The sequence below is a fragment of the Lynx canadensis genome, chromosome E2, assembly GCF_007474595.2.
Source record: "Lynx canadensis isolate LIC74 chromosome E2, mLynCan4.pri.v2, whole genome shotgun sequence".
NCBI lineage: Eukaryota > Metazoa > Chordata > Mammalia > Carnivora > Felidae > Lynx > Lynx canadensis.
In genome coordinates this window covers 1,997,882-2,014,641 of record NC_044317.1, presented here as the reverse complement: position 1 = coordinate 2,014,641, position 16,760 = coordinate 1,997,882, and the positions used below count along the sequence as shown (strand labels likewise).

The 16,760-nt window shown below is 56.6% G+C and overlaps 1 protein-coding gene across 6 annotated transcripts in view; it reads right to left on the bottom strand.

Moving 5' to 3' along the window:
• Positions 1-16,760, bottom strand: part of KLHDC4 (kelch domain containing 4) — a 54,005-nt gene that overhangs the window by 17,025 nt on the left and 20,220 nt on the right. For 2 of the 6 annotated variants that reach the window (XM_030298858.1, XM_030298863.1), the window contains one exon: positions 12,496-12,632. The exons of the other annotated variants lie outside the window; for them this stretch is intronic. In XM_030298858.1, the coding sequence (XP_030154718.1) occupies positions 12,496-12,632 (137 nt within the window). The remainder of the gene's footprint in view (positions 1-12,495; positions 12,633-16,760) is intronic. 6 annotated transcript variants of the gene reach the window in all.

Sequence of the window (16,760 nt, the reverse complement as noted above, 5' to 3'; positions counted from 1 at the left end):
TTAGTGTAAATATAACAACATATACAAGATCTATTTGGGGAAAACCACAAAACTATGAGGGACAAAAATCAAACAACTAAATAAACAGAGGAACGTCCTGTGTTCACGGATAGAAAGACTCAGTATTTCAAGACGTCAGTTCTTGCCAACTTCATCAATGGTTTCAATGCAATCACAATCACAATGCCAGCAGCAAGGACAAACTAATTGCAAAGTTCATATGCAGAGAGATAAAAAGATGCAGAACAACCAACACGATATTTAAGAACAAAGTGGGAAGACAGACCTATCTGACCTCAAGACTTACTGCAAAGCCATAGTAGTCAAGACAATGTGATGTTGGAAAAAGATGAAACAAAGAGATCGATGGGTCAAAGCAGAAAGCCCAGGATTAGATCCCCATGAATACGGTCAACTGATCTCTGGCAAAAGAGCAAAGGCAATACAATGGCGCAAAGACGGCCCCTCCAACACATGGTGCTAGTTACTCGACACCCACGTGCCAAAAAATTAATCTAGACACAGACCTTACATCCTTCACAAAAACGGATCACAGACCGAACTGTAAAGCAACAGATTTGCTGGACTTGACTGAAATTTAAGCCTTCCGCTCGGCAAAAGACAGTATCAAGAGAATCAGAAGCCACAGCCTGGGAAAAAGTATTTTCAGAAGATACACCCAAAAAAGGACCGAAATCTACAAACAAGTCTTAAAACTCAACAGCAAGAAAACAAGCAACCTGCTCTAAAAGGAGCTGACGCATCTGGGCACGCCTCCTAGATTCCTATGGATTACAAGCCTTGACTCCTACATGGGAGCCAAGCACTCCAGGTGCCTCTGCTCCCCGCATGCTGCCTCGGCAGCTCTCAGGGCCCGGCTCTCCGTCGAGTCCACCTTCCACAAAGACCCCAACGAGTCCCGGCTGCAGGGGAGGGCCACAACCCGAACCAAGCTGCGCAGCACTCTTTCTATAACGCGTTAGTTTCATTTCCTCTTGTGCGCTCTACAGAGCTACCCCCAAAACCAGGTGCCCTAATAAAATACATCAACACACAGACTCTCAGAAGAAAATGGAGCTCGAACTACCCAACCAAATGCCTCCTCCTTGGCAAATTCCTGGCGAACAGCTCGTCCCGCATGGCTGGGAGGACCCCCAGGGTCTTCCCTCTTCCAACCCAGATCCAATTCCATTCTCCTCACCTTTCCTCAAATGCCTCATCACCTGCTTTCTCTCCCCTAAGGCCCTCAGTTTCTGAACGTCCACTCAAAACGTGTCACTCAAAAGGACCACCTCCTCAGCGGCAGCAAGTCAACCGAAGGTACGCGACACCCGTTCTCGGACGCCACGTCCTGTCACCCAACCTTCAAGCACTGGCCTCTGGGCAGCCTAGCACATGCTGATGCCACCCAGGATTACAAGTTACTAAATCCCTCCTCTTCTACTAGCAAGGACAGCTGTTTTCAGTCAGCTCTCTTAATCCTATATTTGCATGCAACCTACGAGGGACGCTTCTCCCACTTCAATTACATCTTGCTGGATTTGGTCCACGAAGGTAATTTTGGATGCTGGATTCGTCAACCAATTTATTTGCTCTCCCTCCCGGCTTTGTATCACCCACAAATTTAGTGAGCGCATTTTCTTATCCAAATTCATGATAAAAGTACCAAACGAGCAAGGCTCAGAAGGAGCGTCTGGGCCCGCCACAGGTTCACGCAGTTGCTGGGCGCCGACCTCAACTGGCACTCTGCTCCGCACGGCGGCAGCGGTGCCCTGGGGGCTGGCCACACTCCACACTCCGTCCCTCCGTGCCAGCTGCCGAGGAGACCACGCCGCAAAACCGCACATCACATTAGAGAGGCCGGGTAAGAAGAAAAACACCGTGCGTGCTGGCAACAAGCCAATTCGCTTTTGAGGAATCTTCTGATATCATCCTTTCAAAGTACAATCTGGGGAACAGGTTCAACAACTAAACTAGCATGGTCACTTCTGATCCCACTTCAAGAAAAGTTACGCAGGAGAGCCCGAATGCTCCGGGAGCCTAAAGGCCGTCGTTACACGCCTCCCCGTGGCCAAGATGCTCCCTCCAGGTTAAGGGCCTCCTGTCCACGAATCTGAAGGGTGTTCTGTCCTCTGGTGAGCCGGGCACGAAAGACTCAATTCCCTTTCTCTGGCAGCAGCCAAGTATCACTGTTTGGTAACCAAAACGGGAAAGATTTTCTATAAAAAGACTGCATATACCCCTTTAGAAAAATAAAGCCAACCAAAAAAGCCTGTTTATATCTGAATCCCCAACAGGCTCTTTTCAATTGCCGTCACTCCTAAATACGGCGTCTTAGAGAATTAACAAGTCCTACTCAGCCAGATCTGTGTGTGGCACAAAAATACATGTGTGACGTTGTGGGAGTGAGTGCTTTTAAGTGCACTGGAGCTACGTGCAGCGTGGCATTCCAACAGGGCAAGGTGCCACTCGGCATCACCCGGGCCCCTCTGTGGGGACATTTACAGAAGACGTGGAAGCGTCAGCTAGCTCCACGGCTCAGCGCGCAGTGTTGAGCGCTTGGTACGCAAATGCTTCCTTCCGTGAGCGCTCTGAAAGCTGACACCGGACGAAACCACACACTGCGGTCCCGAGCCAGCCGGCCCGGAGACATTTAGTGAGCAAAGGAACCACTTCTCTCTTAATCCCTGAGATTCAAGGTCACACAGGAGGACCCAACAGGGAACTCAGTCCAGTGGTGCATCCTCAGAACAGAAAAGGTCCCCTCCCCAAGAATGGTTGCAGCACGGCCTGGGCAGGAAGCATGTATGAGAGCATTTCCCTCTTCATTTCACACAACGTACCTTTGGAATTCGGCCCCGCTTTTCCACGGATCAACTCAACCGACCAACAAATTTTGGGCTTGGTAAGTCTAACGGTCTTGAATCGCACTGTATGGAAAAATCAGTGGCGGTCTCTAGAACCCGGGCCGCCTATCAGGCTGCATCCCTGTTTTACTTCACTACAGTCGATAATAAAACTACTATCTGTGGGTGTCCATCCTCCACTAGGTGCTCCTCTCACAGGTTTTCAATCCTCACATCGACCAGATGAGCAGATGTTACCTTTTCTTAATTTTTTAAGTGTTTGTTTATATTTGAGAGAGAGAGCGCGCGTGCACGCGCATGAGCACGCCCAGGGGAGGGGCAGAGAGGAAGGGAGACACACAACCCAGAGCAGGCTCTGGGCTCCGCGCTGTCAGCACAGAGCCCGACACGGGGCTCAAACCCACAAACCGTGAGATCATGACCTGAGCCGAAGTCAGACACTTAACCGACCGAGCCACCCAGGAGACCCTGGCAGATACTATCTTTAATCCCATTTTACAGATGAGAACATCAAGACCTGGACGTCAGGAAACACACTAGGCTAGTCAGTGGCAGAGCCAGAACGAAAATGAGACAGTCGGGCCCCAGAACTCACACTTGCAAGCACGGATTCAGACGCTGAACTATCCTGAATGAAGCTGGAAGTCGCCTGACCACTTACCCTAATGACAGTTTTAAAGTCTCCCGTCCTCTGTGTGTGTGTGTCTGACTCCCTTCCTCTCCAAGCACGGTGAGAGTAGACTGATGGTGAGTCAGCAGGAAAGGAGCAGGGGGTCTACGCACACTCTTGCTCCCACTTCTCCAGGTACTGGCTCCACTCACAGCTGTGGGGGAGGCCAGGGAGCCCCCAGACCACGAGCCCCACGGCTCACCACAGAACCTGGAGGGCAGGACGCGCGTATCCGCTTTCACCTGCGTTTCACGTCCCCAAATTCACACTTTAAAGTTATGAGGCGTGGTCTGATTTCAGCTGACTCGTCACTGTCCTTCCAACAGGATCAGACAAATAACTCTGACCCCTCTGCTAACGATTCTTCTTCCCCGGGATGCTTGTTTTTCTTAGACACCGCGTGAACACATACACACGGAGTGTGTGGGTTTCGCTGAGGGCCAAATGCTGGCTCCTTTCTCAAATCAAGAGAAAACAGTGTGCGCACATGTGCACATACACATTCTCTTACACGCTTCTGTGTATTTTTTCATTCAACCAAATTTTATTGCCTCTCCTAACTGCTCTGATGCCTATAAAAATATATTAGTTGTACACAAACGTTCCTGACAGCACTGCTCAGAGATGGAAAAGTGGAAACAACCCAAATATCCATCAGCGAATGGATGGATGAACCAAATGTGACCCATCCGCAGTACGGAGTATCTACTGATACAGAACGACCTTAAAGACTGTGTGAAGAGTCGGTGACAAGGGCGCAAAGGGCGCAAAGGCCGTGGGCCTGTGGCTCTGACAGAGGCAGGCTGGAGGTGGTCGGGGATGGAGGGAACGAAGCATCTTCTGGAGGGAGGTGGCAGGGCTCTAAACTGAGACAGCAGTGATGGCCGCACCGGTCTGTGAACACGCGGAAGGCCGGGGAACTTCACGCTGTGAGAGGGTGACTTCACGGTACTCGGGCGGCACCCGGAAAGGCAGAGTCTGTGAACAGCCTGGCCTCCCTGTGAGTGGTCTTCGAGTCACAGGTAACTGGCTATGGCGGCACCAGATCCAGAAACAGACGGAGAAGGCGCCAAAATCTTTGTCCCCGTGCCCAACCGCGCCTCCTGGTGGTACGGAGGAAGGCAGCGGTGGACTCTAGAAATGCTGCCTCTTGAGTGTGGCAGGCGGACCCGACCCGGTGTGGCAGGGGAAGGGACGAGAGCGCCCGAGGGCTCTGTGCAGTGGCCCCGGCCGTTCCTCTTCCCCCGCCCCTGCTCTGCTCGCTCCCGCGGAGAAGCCCCTCAGTGCAGGGAGTGCCTACGGGAAACGGGGTGCGGGGAGGAGAGGCAGGCTCAGGGCGCACCCCTCCCCCATGGCAGCCCCCGAGCCCCAGAACCTCCCCCGTCTCTCGGCCTGGCCGTGTGAGGTGTCCTCTGGCCGTCCCCGAATGCCCTGCCTGCTGAATCCCGCCGGTCTGGCGTCTCCACCACAGGGGTGGCCAATTTCCATCACGCTGACCTGAGGAAACCCTCATACACACTGATCTCGGCAAACACCACGCACCAGCCGTGATGGGCTGTCTGCGCCCCTGCCCCCCATTCCTGTGTTGAACCCTGCCCCCTGATGCGACAGATGGGAGCAGAGGCCTCTGGGAGGTGATGAGGGTTCGAGGAGGTCATGAGCGTGGGGCCCCAAGATGGGAACCTCGACCTTTGGAGAGGAAGAAGAGAACTCTCTCCACGAGCAAAGGCTACAGGAAGACACCACACGAAGGTGGCTGTCTGCGACCCAGGAAGCAGGCCGTCACCCGTCAGCGAACCTGCGGACTTCCAGCCTCCAGGGTGGTGAGGTCGGCCTCTGCAGGGAAAAACCCCGGTCCGCTGCCACTCGTGCCCGCCGCCTGAGCAGACCAGGGCGCTAACCGTCCGGTGGGTCGCGGTCTCTGGAGAGTCTGCTCCGGCCAGTAACCCGACAAGCCTTCCACGATCCGGGGGGAGGAGGCGACTGCTCGATCGCGGCCCCTCCGCCTCTCCTCTGCCGTTAAACGCGACGCGGGCCCTGCGCCACGAATGACCTGCCCTCAATTTCACACAGGTGCACCCGCATGTGAACACACACCAGCCCCGTCCCTGCCCCTGGAGGAGATGCAGCTGGGAAGGGGGAAAGACTGCGTTTTCTAGAAAAAACAAACCCAACGCTGTCAGAATCTATCGACCGAACCAGCAGCCCCCATCAAGGGAGAAAAACCCAGGACAGCTGTGCTGGGGCCTCCCGGCGAAGACAGAGACCGAAGGAAATCTCAACAGGCGCGTGCAGGCCAGTCATCCGCGCGCACACGCGGCGTCACGGAGGCAGCCGCCCAGTGCCGGCTCTGCAACTTCAGCCTTCCTGACGCAGTAACCCCGTGACCTCTCCTCTCGCTCTCAAACCGCTGTGATGTCAAGCCAGCATCGGTCGCTGCAACCCAGAACGTAAGTGGAGACGACAGAAGACCGCTGAGGGTCCGTCTGGCGTCACACGGGCCCCAGAGGTCCCAGCGGAGACGGAGAACGCCCGGCCCCGGCGCGACAGCTGGAGCTCACCTGGGGGGCCATGGGCTGGGCCAGTCGGTACCGGCAGCACGCAGGACGGCTTCCCAGGGCATGCCAGGGCTGAACGCACACACGCCTCACGGCCCCGTGGCCTCACTCCGCTTGGACGCACACTCGACAGGAGTGCGCACGCTCACCGGGAATGCTGACAGCGGCACCCCTGCCCTTGCGATAACCGTGGAACCGGTGACTCTGCGATGCCCGCCGCCGACCAGACGCAGTGTCCCATTTCCAGAACAGATTAAACAGCCCCAAGACAAATACACCATGACCACAGGCAACACAGACAAATCTCACAAAAACAGTGCTCAGTGCGAACGCTGAGGCAAGAGTCCGGGAGAGGCAAGAGTCCGTTTACGGGACGTTCAAAACAAACCTCATCTGTGCTCAGGGTGGGCACAGGGGAGTGACCGCAAGGGGTACACGGGGGCTGGAGGGACGGGGAGAACTCTCTTCTGCATCTGAGCGCAGAGGTGCGTTTGCCTTTGTAAAATTCACTGAGCTGCCCAGGACCACGTACATCCATCAGAGTTTACTTTTTAATAAAGGGCTTTCACAGAAACCAAACTGGCATCTGGTCCCTTTTCGGCCATCAGCACCACGTGGAGAGGCCACCGTGCAGTAACTCTGGTGGCTGCAGAGGTGCTCCCCACCAGGCACGGCACCGGACAGGGCGCAGGCGCTGGGGGCTGCATTTGGTACCTGTCACAACCACCCGGGCACTGCGACACTACTCGGGGCAGTGGCTGGACCCGCTCAGGTCACACAGCTCCGGGTGGCAGAACGAGGCATGCGGTGTGATGCGACTCAGGGCCCGTGCTCTTCTCTCCACGCTAAGCATCCAGGGCTGTGAAACAGGGACACACGCAGACCCAGGTGGATGAAGGCCCCCCCTTCCGGTGACCCGACTTCAGATCTCAGAAGAGCGGCTCTTCCCTGGCTCCCCTCCGCGGGCCCTGAGCTTTCCCGCTGGCGAGCTGCAGTCGTTTTCCCCTGACGGGCCCATGCATGCCAGGGTGGGTGGGACACGCTTGCTGTGTTATGAGAAGTGACCAGGCAGCGAGAGGGAATCTGTCCCGCCCTTCCACCAGAGAAACCTGTTTGGCAGCCAAGAGAGGGGTCGATTTAGTACAGCTGATGCTGGCCTTTACCAACGCGCAACCCTTCTCTCGAGGCCTCCCCGACTGTAGAACTACCCGCACGGCAGTGGGAAACGTTTACTGAAAGATGAATGCACGGTGCCGGGCCAGTCCTGGAAGAGTCAAGCTCACGGCGGGCTCTGCCTGTTCCTCCTGAGCGATACGAACCCACAGCCCCGTGGGTTCTCCTGAGCTCGGAGACCTTCCCCGGAAACAGTACGCTCAGTCTGCGTTTTGAATGCCTCTCCCTACTTTTCTTATAGATCAGCAAGACAAGACCAGGGAGGACAGCGGCCCTCTTCCAACGGCAGCCACTGCGCCAGGGCGTGGACCACACCCCGTCACAAGGAGCAGCAAGGAGCAGCGGCCGCAGCCTAAGGCCACAGATGGCAGGCTTGAGCCGGCGGTGCATGTGCCCTCTGGCACAGTCCTACTGGGCCCAGCCCCTCGGGCCAGCACAGCCCCACCAGGAAACAGGTGGTGCTTTCATTTTGCCACAATCAGCGAAATTACAAAAGCACTATCTACACGACCTTACTTGTTAAGGATCTAAGGAATCTAAAGGAGCTCTCTTGCTTACGAAAGGGCAGCAGGCGTTCTCACATCAGTGAACAAGGCTCAAAACTGGCACGAGACCGAGACCAGTGGACAAGTAAGTGGGGCTCCCGCTGCCGTCAGGGTCACTGAGTGGGGTGGGCAGAGGTTAAATACAATGCAGATTCCTGCTCTGAACCAGACTCGATGTCTGGGGTGAGGGCAGGGAGGCGTGTTTGTGAAGCTCCCGGGGTGCTCGTGGGTGCAGGAAAGCCCAAGAATCAAGAACAGAGGCATTAGCTCTGGGCCGCGTCCCCAGGCTGCCAGGGCTCCCAGCCACGACGCCACCGACGCTTGCTGGGACCGCCTCAACCGTTCTCCGAGGAACCTCCCCGAGTGCCAGTAAGGACAGGAAACCGCCCCGCGGCAGCGGGAACTGCCACCCCCGAGGGGGAGGACCGCCAGCAAGTGGCCGGGGCCGGGGACGGAGGGCCGGGTGGAGTCTCTGTGGGGGGAGAGACGCCAGGTGAGGGGCTCAGAGACACCCGTGCCCTCTGACTCCGCAACCCTCCTTCCAGGCACCTCAATGTTACCGAAGGGTGAGAATTAAGCCTACCTGGAGAGAAGGACGACCTCCTGATCAGAAAGACAGGACCAGAGAGACGGCGACTCTCCCGGAGTGCAGTCATTACAAATGCAAGCAGTCCAACCAAAGTCCCACTGGGATGTTTAAAAACACAACCTGAAAATCGGATTCCGGAACTCACGTGAGGAAAACGCACAAGAAATGCGTGAGGGGAGAAGACCCGGGCCGCGGGAGCGCAACGGAGGGGTGCTGAACAGGTGCGAGGGGCGGCGAGCCAGCACAGCACCCGGACCCGCCGGACCTCCGGCCGCGCGCGCACAGGTTCTCCGGCGCCCTTGGCGGACACACCCCGGGCTTTCCTCTCAGGCGCGTGCTGTTCTGCTTCGTGGGCTTTCCATGGATGTTTCCGCGTTAAAACGAGAGGGAGCGTTTCTCCGGGGCACGCTCCCATCAGTGCGCTCGGGGCCGAGGCGTGCGCACGTGTCCCGTGACAGCGGAGTGACGGTGCAGGCGACACCAGCTGCGGCTCGCCTTCTCCCGTCCTGGGCGCGGTTTCCCGTCATGCCGCTCGCCACTTTACAGGAAGCCTGGGCTGCCCTCGGGGCACCGCCTCCCACACAAAAAACTTCACGGGGTCACACGCGTCATGTCTCGCGGCTCCCGGTGCGGTGGGACACCCGTCTGCAGCGCACCGGGGCCGTGGAAAGCTGCGCCGGCGCGAGAAAAGGCCGCGCCTGCTCACTTTCCTCACCGGTCTCGGGACAACCCCGGGGGGGCAGGCGGGGTGGGTGGCGGGGCCGCACCCCGAGGGCCGAGGCACCAAGAGTTTCGGGAAGGCTGGGGCTCAGCACCCGAGATGATGAAGGGTGGGAGACGACACGCCAGAGGCAGGGCAAACACGAGCAAAAACGTACTGGGACCTCATCAAGACAAAGAGCTCCTGCACGGTGAAGGAAACAACCAGCAAAACTAAGGGGCGACCGTCAGAATGGGAGAGGATGTGTGATACCCGATAAAGAATTAGTGTCCAAAATCTATAAAGAACTTACCCAACTCAACACCCCAAAAACAAATAATCCACGAGGAAATGGGCAGAAGACCTGAACAGACGCTTCTCCAAAGAAGACATCCAGGTGGCTCACAGACACATGAAAAGATGTTCAGCATCACTCATCATGAGGGAAATACAAATCCAAACCACACTGAGATACCACCTCACACCTGTCAGAACCGTGAAAACCAACCACTCAGGAAACAACAGATGTTGGTGCAGATGTGGAGAAAGGGGAACCCTCTTGCCTCGCTGGTGGGAATGCAAACTGGTGTGGCCGCTCTGGGCAACGGTATGGAAATTTCTCAGAAATTTAAAACTAGAACTACCCTACAAACCAGCACATGCCCTACTAGGTATTTACCCAAAGGATACAAAAATGTAAATTCAAGGGGGCACATGCGCCCTGATGTTTATAGCGGCATTATCTACAATAGCCAAGATACGGAAAGAGCCCAAATGCCCACTGACTGACAAACGGATAAAGAAGATGTATAGACAACGGAACATTATTCACAGACCAAAAAGAAGGAAATCTCGCCATTTGCAGCAACATGGATGGAGCCGGAGGATGTCATGCTAAGCGAAGTCATGTCAGCGAGAGAAAGATACCATACGTGTTTCACTCCCATGTGGAATTTAACAAAACACATGAACACACGGGACAGCGAGTATCAAGGGAAGCAAACCACAAGAGACTCTGAACGATAAAGAACAAGCCGAGGGCTGATGGAGGGGGTGGGTGGGGGTGGAGGGCACGTGTCGCAGTGAGCACTGGGTGGTGTATGTGAGTGATGAATTCTACTCCTGGAACCAAAACTACACTATGTGTTAACTAAAATTTAAATGAAAATCTGAAAAAGAAAAAATTAAAACAAGTACCTGTCTCTGGCGCTCTGCCATCTAATCAGAAAAAAGAGTAGGGGACAACAAAGACGAGGAAATGGACATCTGTCACCAGGTACTGTCTTGTGACACCACTTGGGACTTTCTGCTCCACCAGCAGGCTCGAGACAGACGACACCTCCTAACGATCAACGCGCGAAGCACCAGAGCCCAGAAGCCCGCTGGTCATTTAAGTCTCCTCGCAAACAGAATCGGGGGCAGAGCTGGCGACAACCCTCCACCTCGTGACTCCCAGGTCTGTGCCCACGGGCTGCACCTTCTAGTCAGAGGATGCTCGCGCGTGGCCCAAGGACCGCTCGCAGCGGCGCTCTGTCCCTCACCCACCAGAGCCGAGGTCCTCACCCAGAAGGAAGGCCGGAAAAGGGACAACTTAGACGCAAAGGAAAGTAAAGCCCACGCTCTTTTCCCGCCCCATCACTCCATCCAGACTAAAGCCCGGAAGCCTCACCTCCGCGGTTTCCCGCTAGTTCCGAACAGGCTCTACGACACACCGCGTACTTCGGCAAGCGTTCAAGCACCGAGGGACCGCTTTCTCAGGGACCACTTCCAACACGGGACAGAGGCCGTGAATGCCGTGCATGCGTGCTGGGGTGACAGCGGGCCCCGGGCCGCATCAAGGCAACGGTGGCCACGGCAAGCCCCTCCGAGGGCGCATCCCCTAGCGGCCCTACGTCCACGGTGCCCCCCTGCTTCCGTGTGACAGACACCTGCGGCACGTGCCACACAACCGGGAGAGTCTGAGGGCCACGGGGAGGTGTGCGCACCAGCGAACGGCTCGGGGCGGCACCGCCGGCAGCACGGGCCCCGCTGAGCCGCGGCCAGAGAGCCGTGGGTGCTCGCGGAGCCCGTTGCTGTCCCTGGCCGTTATTATGGACAAAAAGCTACTCAGATGGACAAAAATGTTAAGAAGATGTCTTGAATCAATTCGCCAGACACGGACAGGCAACAAATAACGAGTGGGTTTTTAAAAGTACACAAGCAAAGCGAGAGAGGCGACGAAGAGTGCGTGCTCTGGGCCTAAATACTTTGAAATGGAGGCTAAAAGACGAAGTTTCAACAAATACGTAACAAAATCCATTTTTCATACGAAAACCACTGGACTGCTGTGCCCACCAAGACCAGGATCCTTTCCCAAAGCAAGTAAGAGAAAGGGAAACGAAGTTGGTGGCGGGTGAAGTGCGCAGAGGCGCTCCAGTGATCACGTCTCCTGCAGCAGGGTTAGCGGGGCTTGCGGTCTACACTTGAACCGGCATGGCGGCCTCCGCGGGGTCAGCGCCCAGGCCCCACGCTGGTCGGAGCTGGTGGGAGCCGGCCCCGACAGCCTGGCACGGGCAGTCTCCTAGGAGGCTCATCATCACATGAGTGAGCACAGCCTCCAGAGTGACAGAGTGACAGACCCTCCCTTGGGCCTAGGACCCGAGAAGGGTGCGGCCCCACGCCCGAACCCTGCAATCCGGCGCCTGCCCCGGCCGCTGAGGAAGCTCCGGTCTGCTGCTCTGACAGCGGAGACAGAACCCCGCACCTGGGCTGTGCGCGGCCCCGGCAACTGGGCACGTGCACCCCCGAAGGATAAAGCCAACTAACACTACTTTCCACGTCGTTCCGCTGTCATTCTGGTGACGTGCAGCTCCAGCTCTGACCAGCGGAGAACGTGCAGTACGACGTGACACTCACGTCGTCATCGTCACCGACGGGGGCAGAAATCAAGCACCGACGACGGCAGAGCCTGGGATATTGAGAACATCAGGAAGGCTCTGCCAGCTTTCCTCTCCTCTTTCCAGCTCTGCTATGTCAACCTGACCCAGACAGAGCACGCCCTTGGGGGAAACAGCAGCAAGCTGAAACCCAGAGCTGCCTCCGACGGCCCAGGACGAGAGCTGCGCCCCAAATGACACATGCAGGTGCCGCCGAGGGCGGACGGGACGGCAAGCAGGGACGCGGCGCTGGCCCCCGCAACACCCTCAACAGAGTCCGGCGCCGGGCAGCTGTTGAGAAGGAGCGAGAGGAAAGACAAGCTCTGCCTTCGCTTCGGTGACCGCGGGGCTGGTCTCCCGGCGCTCTGACATCGTGCTCTGCGGAGCCCGGGGATCTGACCGCGTCACTGCGCACGCGGAACGCCGGCACAGGACAGCGGCCAAGGCCAGAGGTCGGGCCCATCACCCGGCACCTTACCTTACTTGCTCCCAAGTCTTGGTGGCCAAATGCAGGACCCAGAGATCCTTGTAGTGGTAGAACTGCTCTCCGTCGGGAGAGGCAAACTCCCCTCCGAAGATCCACAGCTGACCCCCACCTTGGGGCACCACCACAGCCTGCGGGAAGAAGGCAGAGGTCAGGGCCGGTTCCGCGTCCGCGAGGTCCACCAGAGCAGTGCACCCGGCAGCCGCGGCCGGCGCCCGCACTCGGCCACCACCTTCCCTTGCGTCTGAGGGGGAAATTCCTCAAACCTCCTGCATCCGGCAAATAAGCTTCCACAGACTCCTAGGTTGCAAAACATATCTAGATGACCTCGCATCTCGTTAAAATGGACAAAATTATGTCAGAAGCTTACGTCAGATCTAACACAAACTGACAGAGGGCTTCCTTTTTATTAAATATTAACGTATTTGTATGTATAAATGGCTGTCCTCGTTAATCCCTTCCCTGGCTATCTGGCACGCACGCCTGACACCGCACTAACACACATGTGGTATGTAACGTTTACACGCTCATCTTTAAAAGACGTAAGCACAGGGGCGCCTGGGTGGCTCAGTCGGTTGAGCGTCCGACTTCGGCTCAGGTCACGATCTTGTGGTTCACGAGTTCGAGCCCCGCGTCGGGCTCTGTGCTGACGGCTCGGAGCCTGGAGCCTGCTTCTGATTCTGTGTCTCCCTCTCTCTCTGACCCTCCCCCCTTTCATGCTCTCTCTCGGTCTCAAAAATAAATAAACGTTAAAAAAAAAGTGTTAAAAATAAAAGACGTAAGCACGACAGTAACGGCAAGCAAAAGCAGGGAAGTGCCCTTGGGCCGCACGCCCAGGAGCCCTGGCAAGCTCACGCCAGCGGGCGCAGGAAAGGAGGGAGTGTGCCGACCAGGCACCTAGCAACGCGAAGCTTCTCAGGCCGACGTGAGCACACTTCGGAGTATCGCGGGGCCTAGCAGGGTATCCGAGCTCTCAGAACAACGGTCCACGGGGACATCTCGTGAACCAACGGGCCCACGTGAGGCGGAGGCGAGCGAGGACGGGAGCTCCGGGGCTCACATCACTACCCGAGGTTCCTCGCTCACTGAATGAAAATGAAGCAAGAGGGGCGCCTGGGGGGCTCGGTCGGGTAAGTGTCCGACTCTTGGTTTCGGCTCAGGTCACGATCTCAACGGTTCACGGGTTCGAGCCCCACGTCGTGAGATGTGCCAGCGCAGAGCCCACGTGGCATTCTTTGTCTCTCCCTCTCTCTGTCCCTTCCCCATTCGTGCCGTCTGTCTTTCAAGATAAATAAATAAACTTCAAAGAAAGAAAAAAGAAAAAGAAAATGAAGCAAGAACAGCCAGCACCCCAGAAACACAAGCACGAAAACACACGACTTTTCCAAGCCGTCCTGGGGGCTCCCAAAGCGAGCACGCGGTAGAATTCCCCGCCACCACTGAGGCCGATCTCCAGGGGGTGAGGACAACGCTCTGGACGCCAGACCGGGGATCGCCGTGCTAGACCCCCCCACCAGAGGGGAAAAAGCAAGTCAAAGCACGTGATTAAAAAGGCCTTTCCCGAAAAGGCAAAGTACCGTGTAAGGAAACGGATTTCAGAAAGCCAAAACAGGAGAGAATGCTACTCCACATAAAAAGACCTTTACAGATGCAAATACAAGAGACGTGGATTTGGAGGGTTCCAAAGGCAATTTCTAGACTATCTAGCCCAGGGCTCTGGAGCTTCGGGCTGGATATTTTGGGGAAGCAGAAGAACTCTTCTCCAAACAGGAGCGTCAGTGCGGACTGAAGGGCGACGCAAATCGAAGCGGAACCACCGCCCAGAACCCCAGAGCCCGCCCACCTCGTCACCCTGAGGACACGCAGGCTCTGCGCCTGGACCCCACTGCAGAATGCCTGGCCCGGGATCTGGCTGAAGACCCAGGGCTCAGAGGACACACGGGAACCGGCCGTGTGGTTCACGGTCGCCTGAACCCACCCCCACCACAGCCACACACCTCACAGGCCGCCCGGCGGCTGCAAGTCCGCCTCCCGTGACATCCCGCTCCGTGACACACACCCCCCAGCCGACGGTACCGTTTCGTGGACAGTCGCCATCTGGCCGGTGCTACGGCGACCCGAAAACCGCGTGTCTGAGGGGGCAGACCCCACAGCGAAAACCTCTGCAAGCATCCCGCAAACCCGGGCTGCGGTGCTCACTCGGGCAACAGCCGGCACAGACCAGATGCCGCGCTGGCCCACCCTGGGATCACCAGCCACGGGTGCCAGGCAACGAAGCAGACAACACAGGCGTGTCCTTCACGCCAGGGGGCGGGAGACGGGAACACGACAGGGGTCCTCTGGCCAGAGAGCTCAGAAGCGGTCACCGCAGCGGCAGGAGGTGGGTGGGGTGGGGGCACCCGGGCAGGCGCTTCCGGCCCTCACAAACCTCCATGAAAGAGTGCACGCTGGGTGGGTCGCACAGTTCTCAGGAAGCACTGTCCTCTGAGCACCCCAGGGCTTCCGCTGCAGTGCGGGCTCTCGGCCCTGCCCGGCACTTAGGACACGGCAGGACGTGGCTCCGTCACCGATGCCACTCCTGCCTAGACTAGCTGGAGGGTCCCGGTGGCATATTAGGGCGGCACGGCCCTCTCCACCTCCCATTAGTAACCAGTTTTGAATGCACTGTCTCTGCACAGATCCTCCCCTCTCGGGACAGGTCAGTTTCCCGTCACTCTAAAACACCAGTCCGTCTACGGGAAACAAACTGATCATTTCACGGCATGAAAGCAGATGTGATGATTTTTGGAGTTTAGTGAGGTCAGGTGGTACAGTCAAGCTACGCAATACGATGGGGTCCTGAGACATCACGTTACAGAAGGCCATTGTACACACACACACGCGCGCACGCGCACACGTGCACTCGCACGGATTTGTGTACATTCCAGCTAATAAGAAATACCAACGTACAAGAAGAAGAAGGACGTGTTTAGAGATACAAATATATGAAATAGTTCTGGAAGAATGGACAATGGACTTACTTCCCTTTTTAATTCTTGTCATTTTTTTGACAATGAATACTTACTATTTACGTAATCAGTTTTGGGAAGCTTTCTTTAAAAACAAAGTCACGAGGCGCCTGGGTGGCTCAGTCCATTGAGCGTCCGACTTCAGCTCAGGTCATGATCTCACAGTCTGTGAGTTCGAGCTCCATGTCGGGCTCTGTGCTGACAGCTCAGAGCCTGGAGCCCACTCCAGATTCTGTGTCTCCCCCTCTCAATGCCCCTCCCCTGCTCATGCTCTCTCTCTGTCTCAAAAATAAAATAAAATAAAAAACATTAAAAGAATTTAAAAAAAATAAAAAAATAAAAACGAAGTCACTCGGGAGCCTGGGTGGCTCCGACTTCGGAGTGTCCGACTTCAGCTCAGGTCATGATCTCGCGGTTTGTGAATTCGAGCCCCGCGTCGGGCTCTGTGCTGACAGCTCTGAGCTTGGAGCTGCTTCGGACTCTGTGTCTCCCCCTCTCTCTGCCCCTCCCCCGCTCGTGCATAAAAAATTTTTTTAAAAAGTCACTCCCCAGGAAGGAGACAACGACTGAGGAGGAGCTCACCATCCACAACCCACCCCCAACTCCACTGCAGCAGCAGGCCTGGCCCAGGGAGAACCCCCTCGACGGTAGGAAGGTGGGTCCACGGTCAGCGACCTTGAGCTTCATCTGACCTACTCCCCAGCGACCGTGAACGCCTAGAGAAAAGTTAACATATTAGTCAAGAGAAGGCTAACCCTAAGGAGATAGGCATAAAACCCGCACTTGTGAGCAGGAGGGAACCCCTGCCGCACTCTTGTCCTCCCTCTGCCAACACGGACAAAACCGGACAGGATCCGTGAAGCAACTACCATCGGACAACAGGAGGAGCACGGGTGGGGTGGGCCCTTCAATGCTGGAGGCGGTTCCTGCACCTGATGCAGAGAAAGGAGCCCAACGGAGCAGGTGGCCTTACCGAGCTGAGGAGACAGAGGCCAGAGTTCAGGGACACTGGCTGAGGACTGTTAGAATTTGCCAGGGCAGGATATGGAGAGTGCGCACCCTGGACATCCATCCACGCAGGAGTCAGGAGTCCTGCCGGAGCCTTTCAGCACTCTGCTGCACAGGGGGCGGGGCCAGACCACGGGGGCGGGGTCAGCACCCACCAGAGCCAGGTTGCGCTGGTGCAGAGACCAGCAAGTTCCAACTAGACCGAGTGGAAGGTGTCACTGAACACCCAGGGCATTCAGTGGA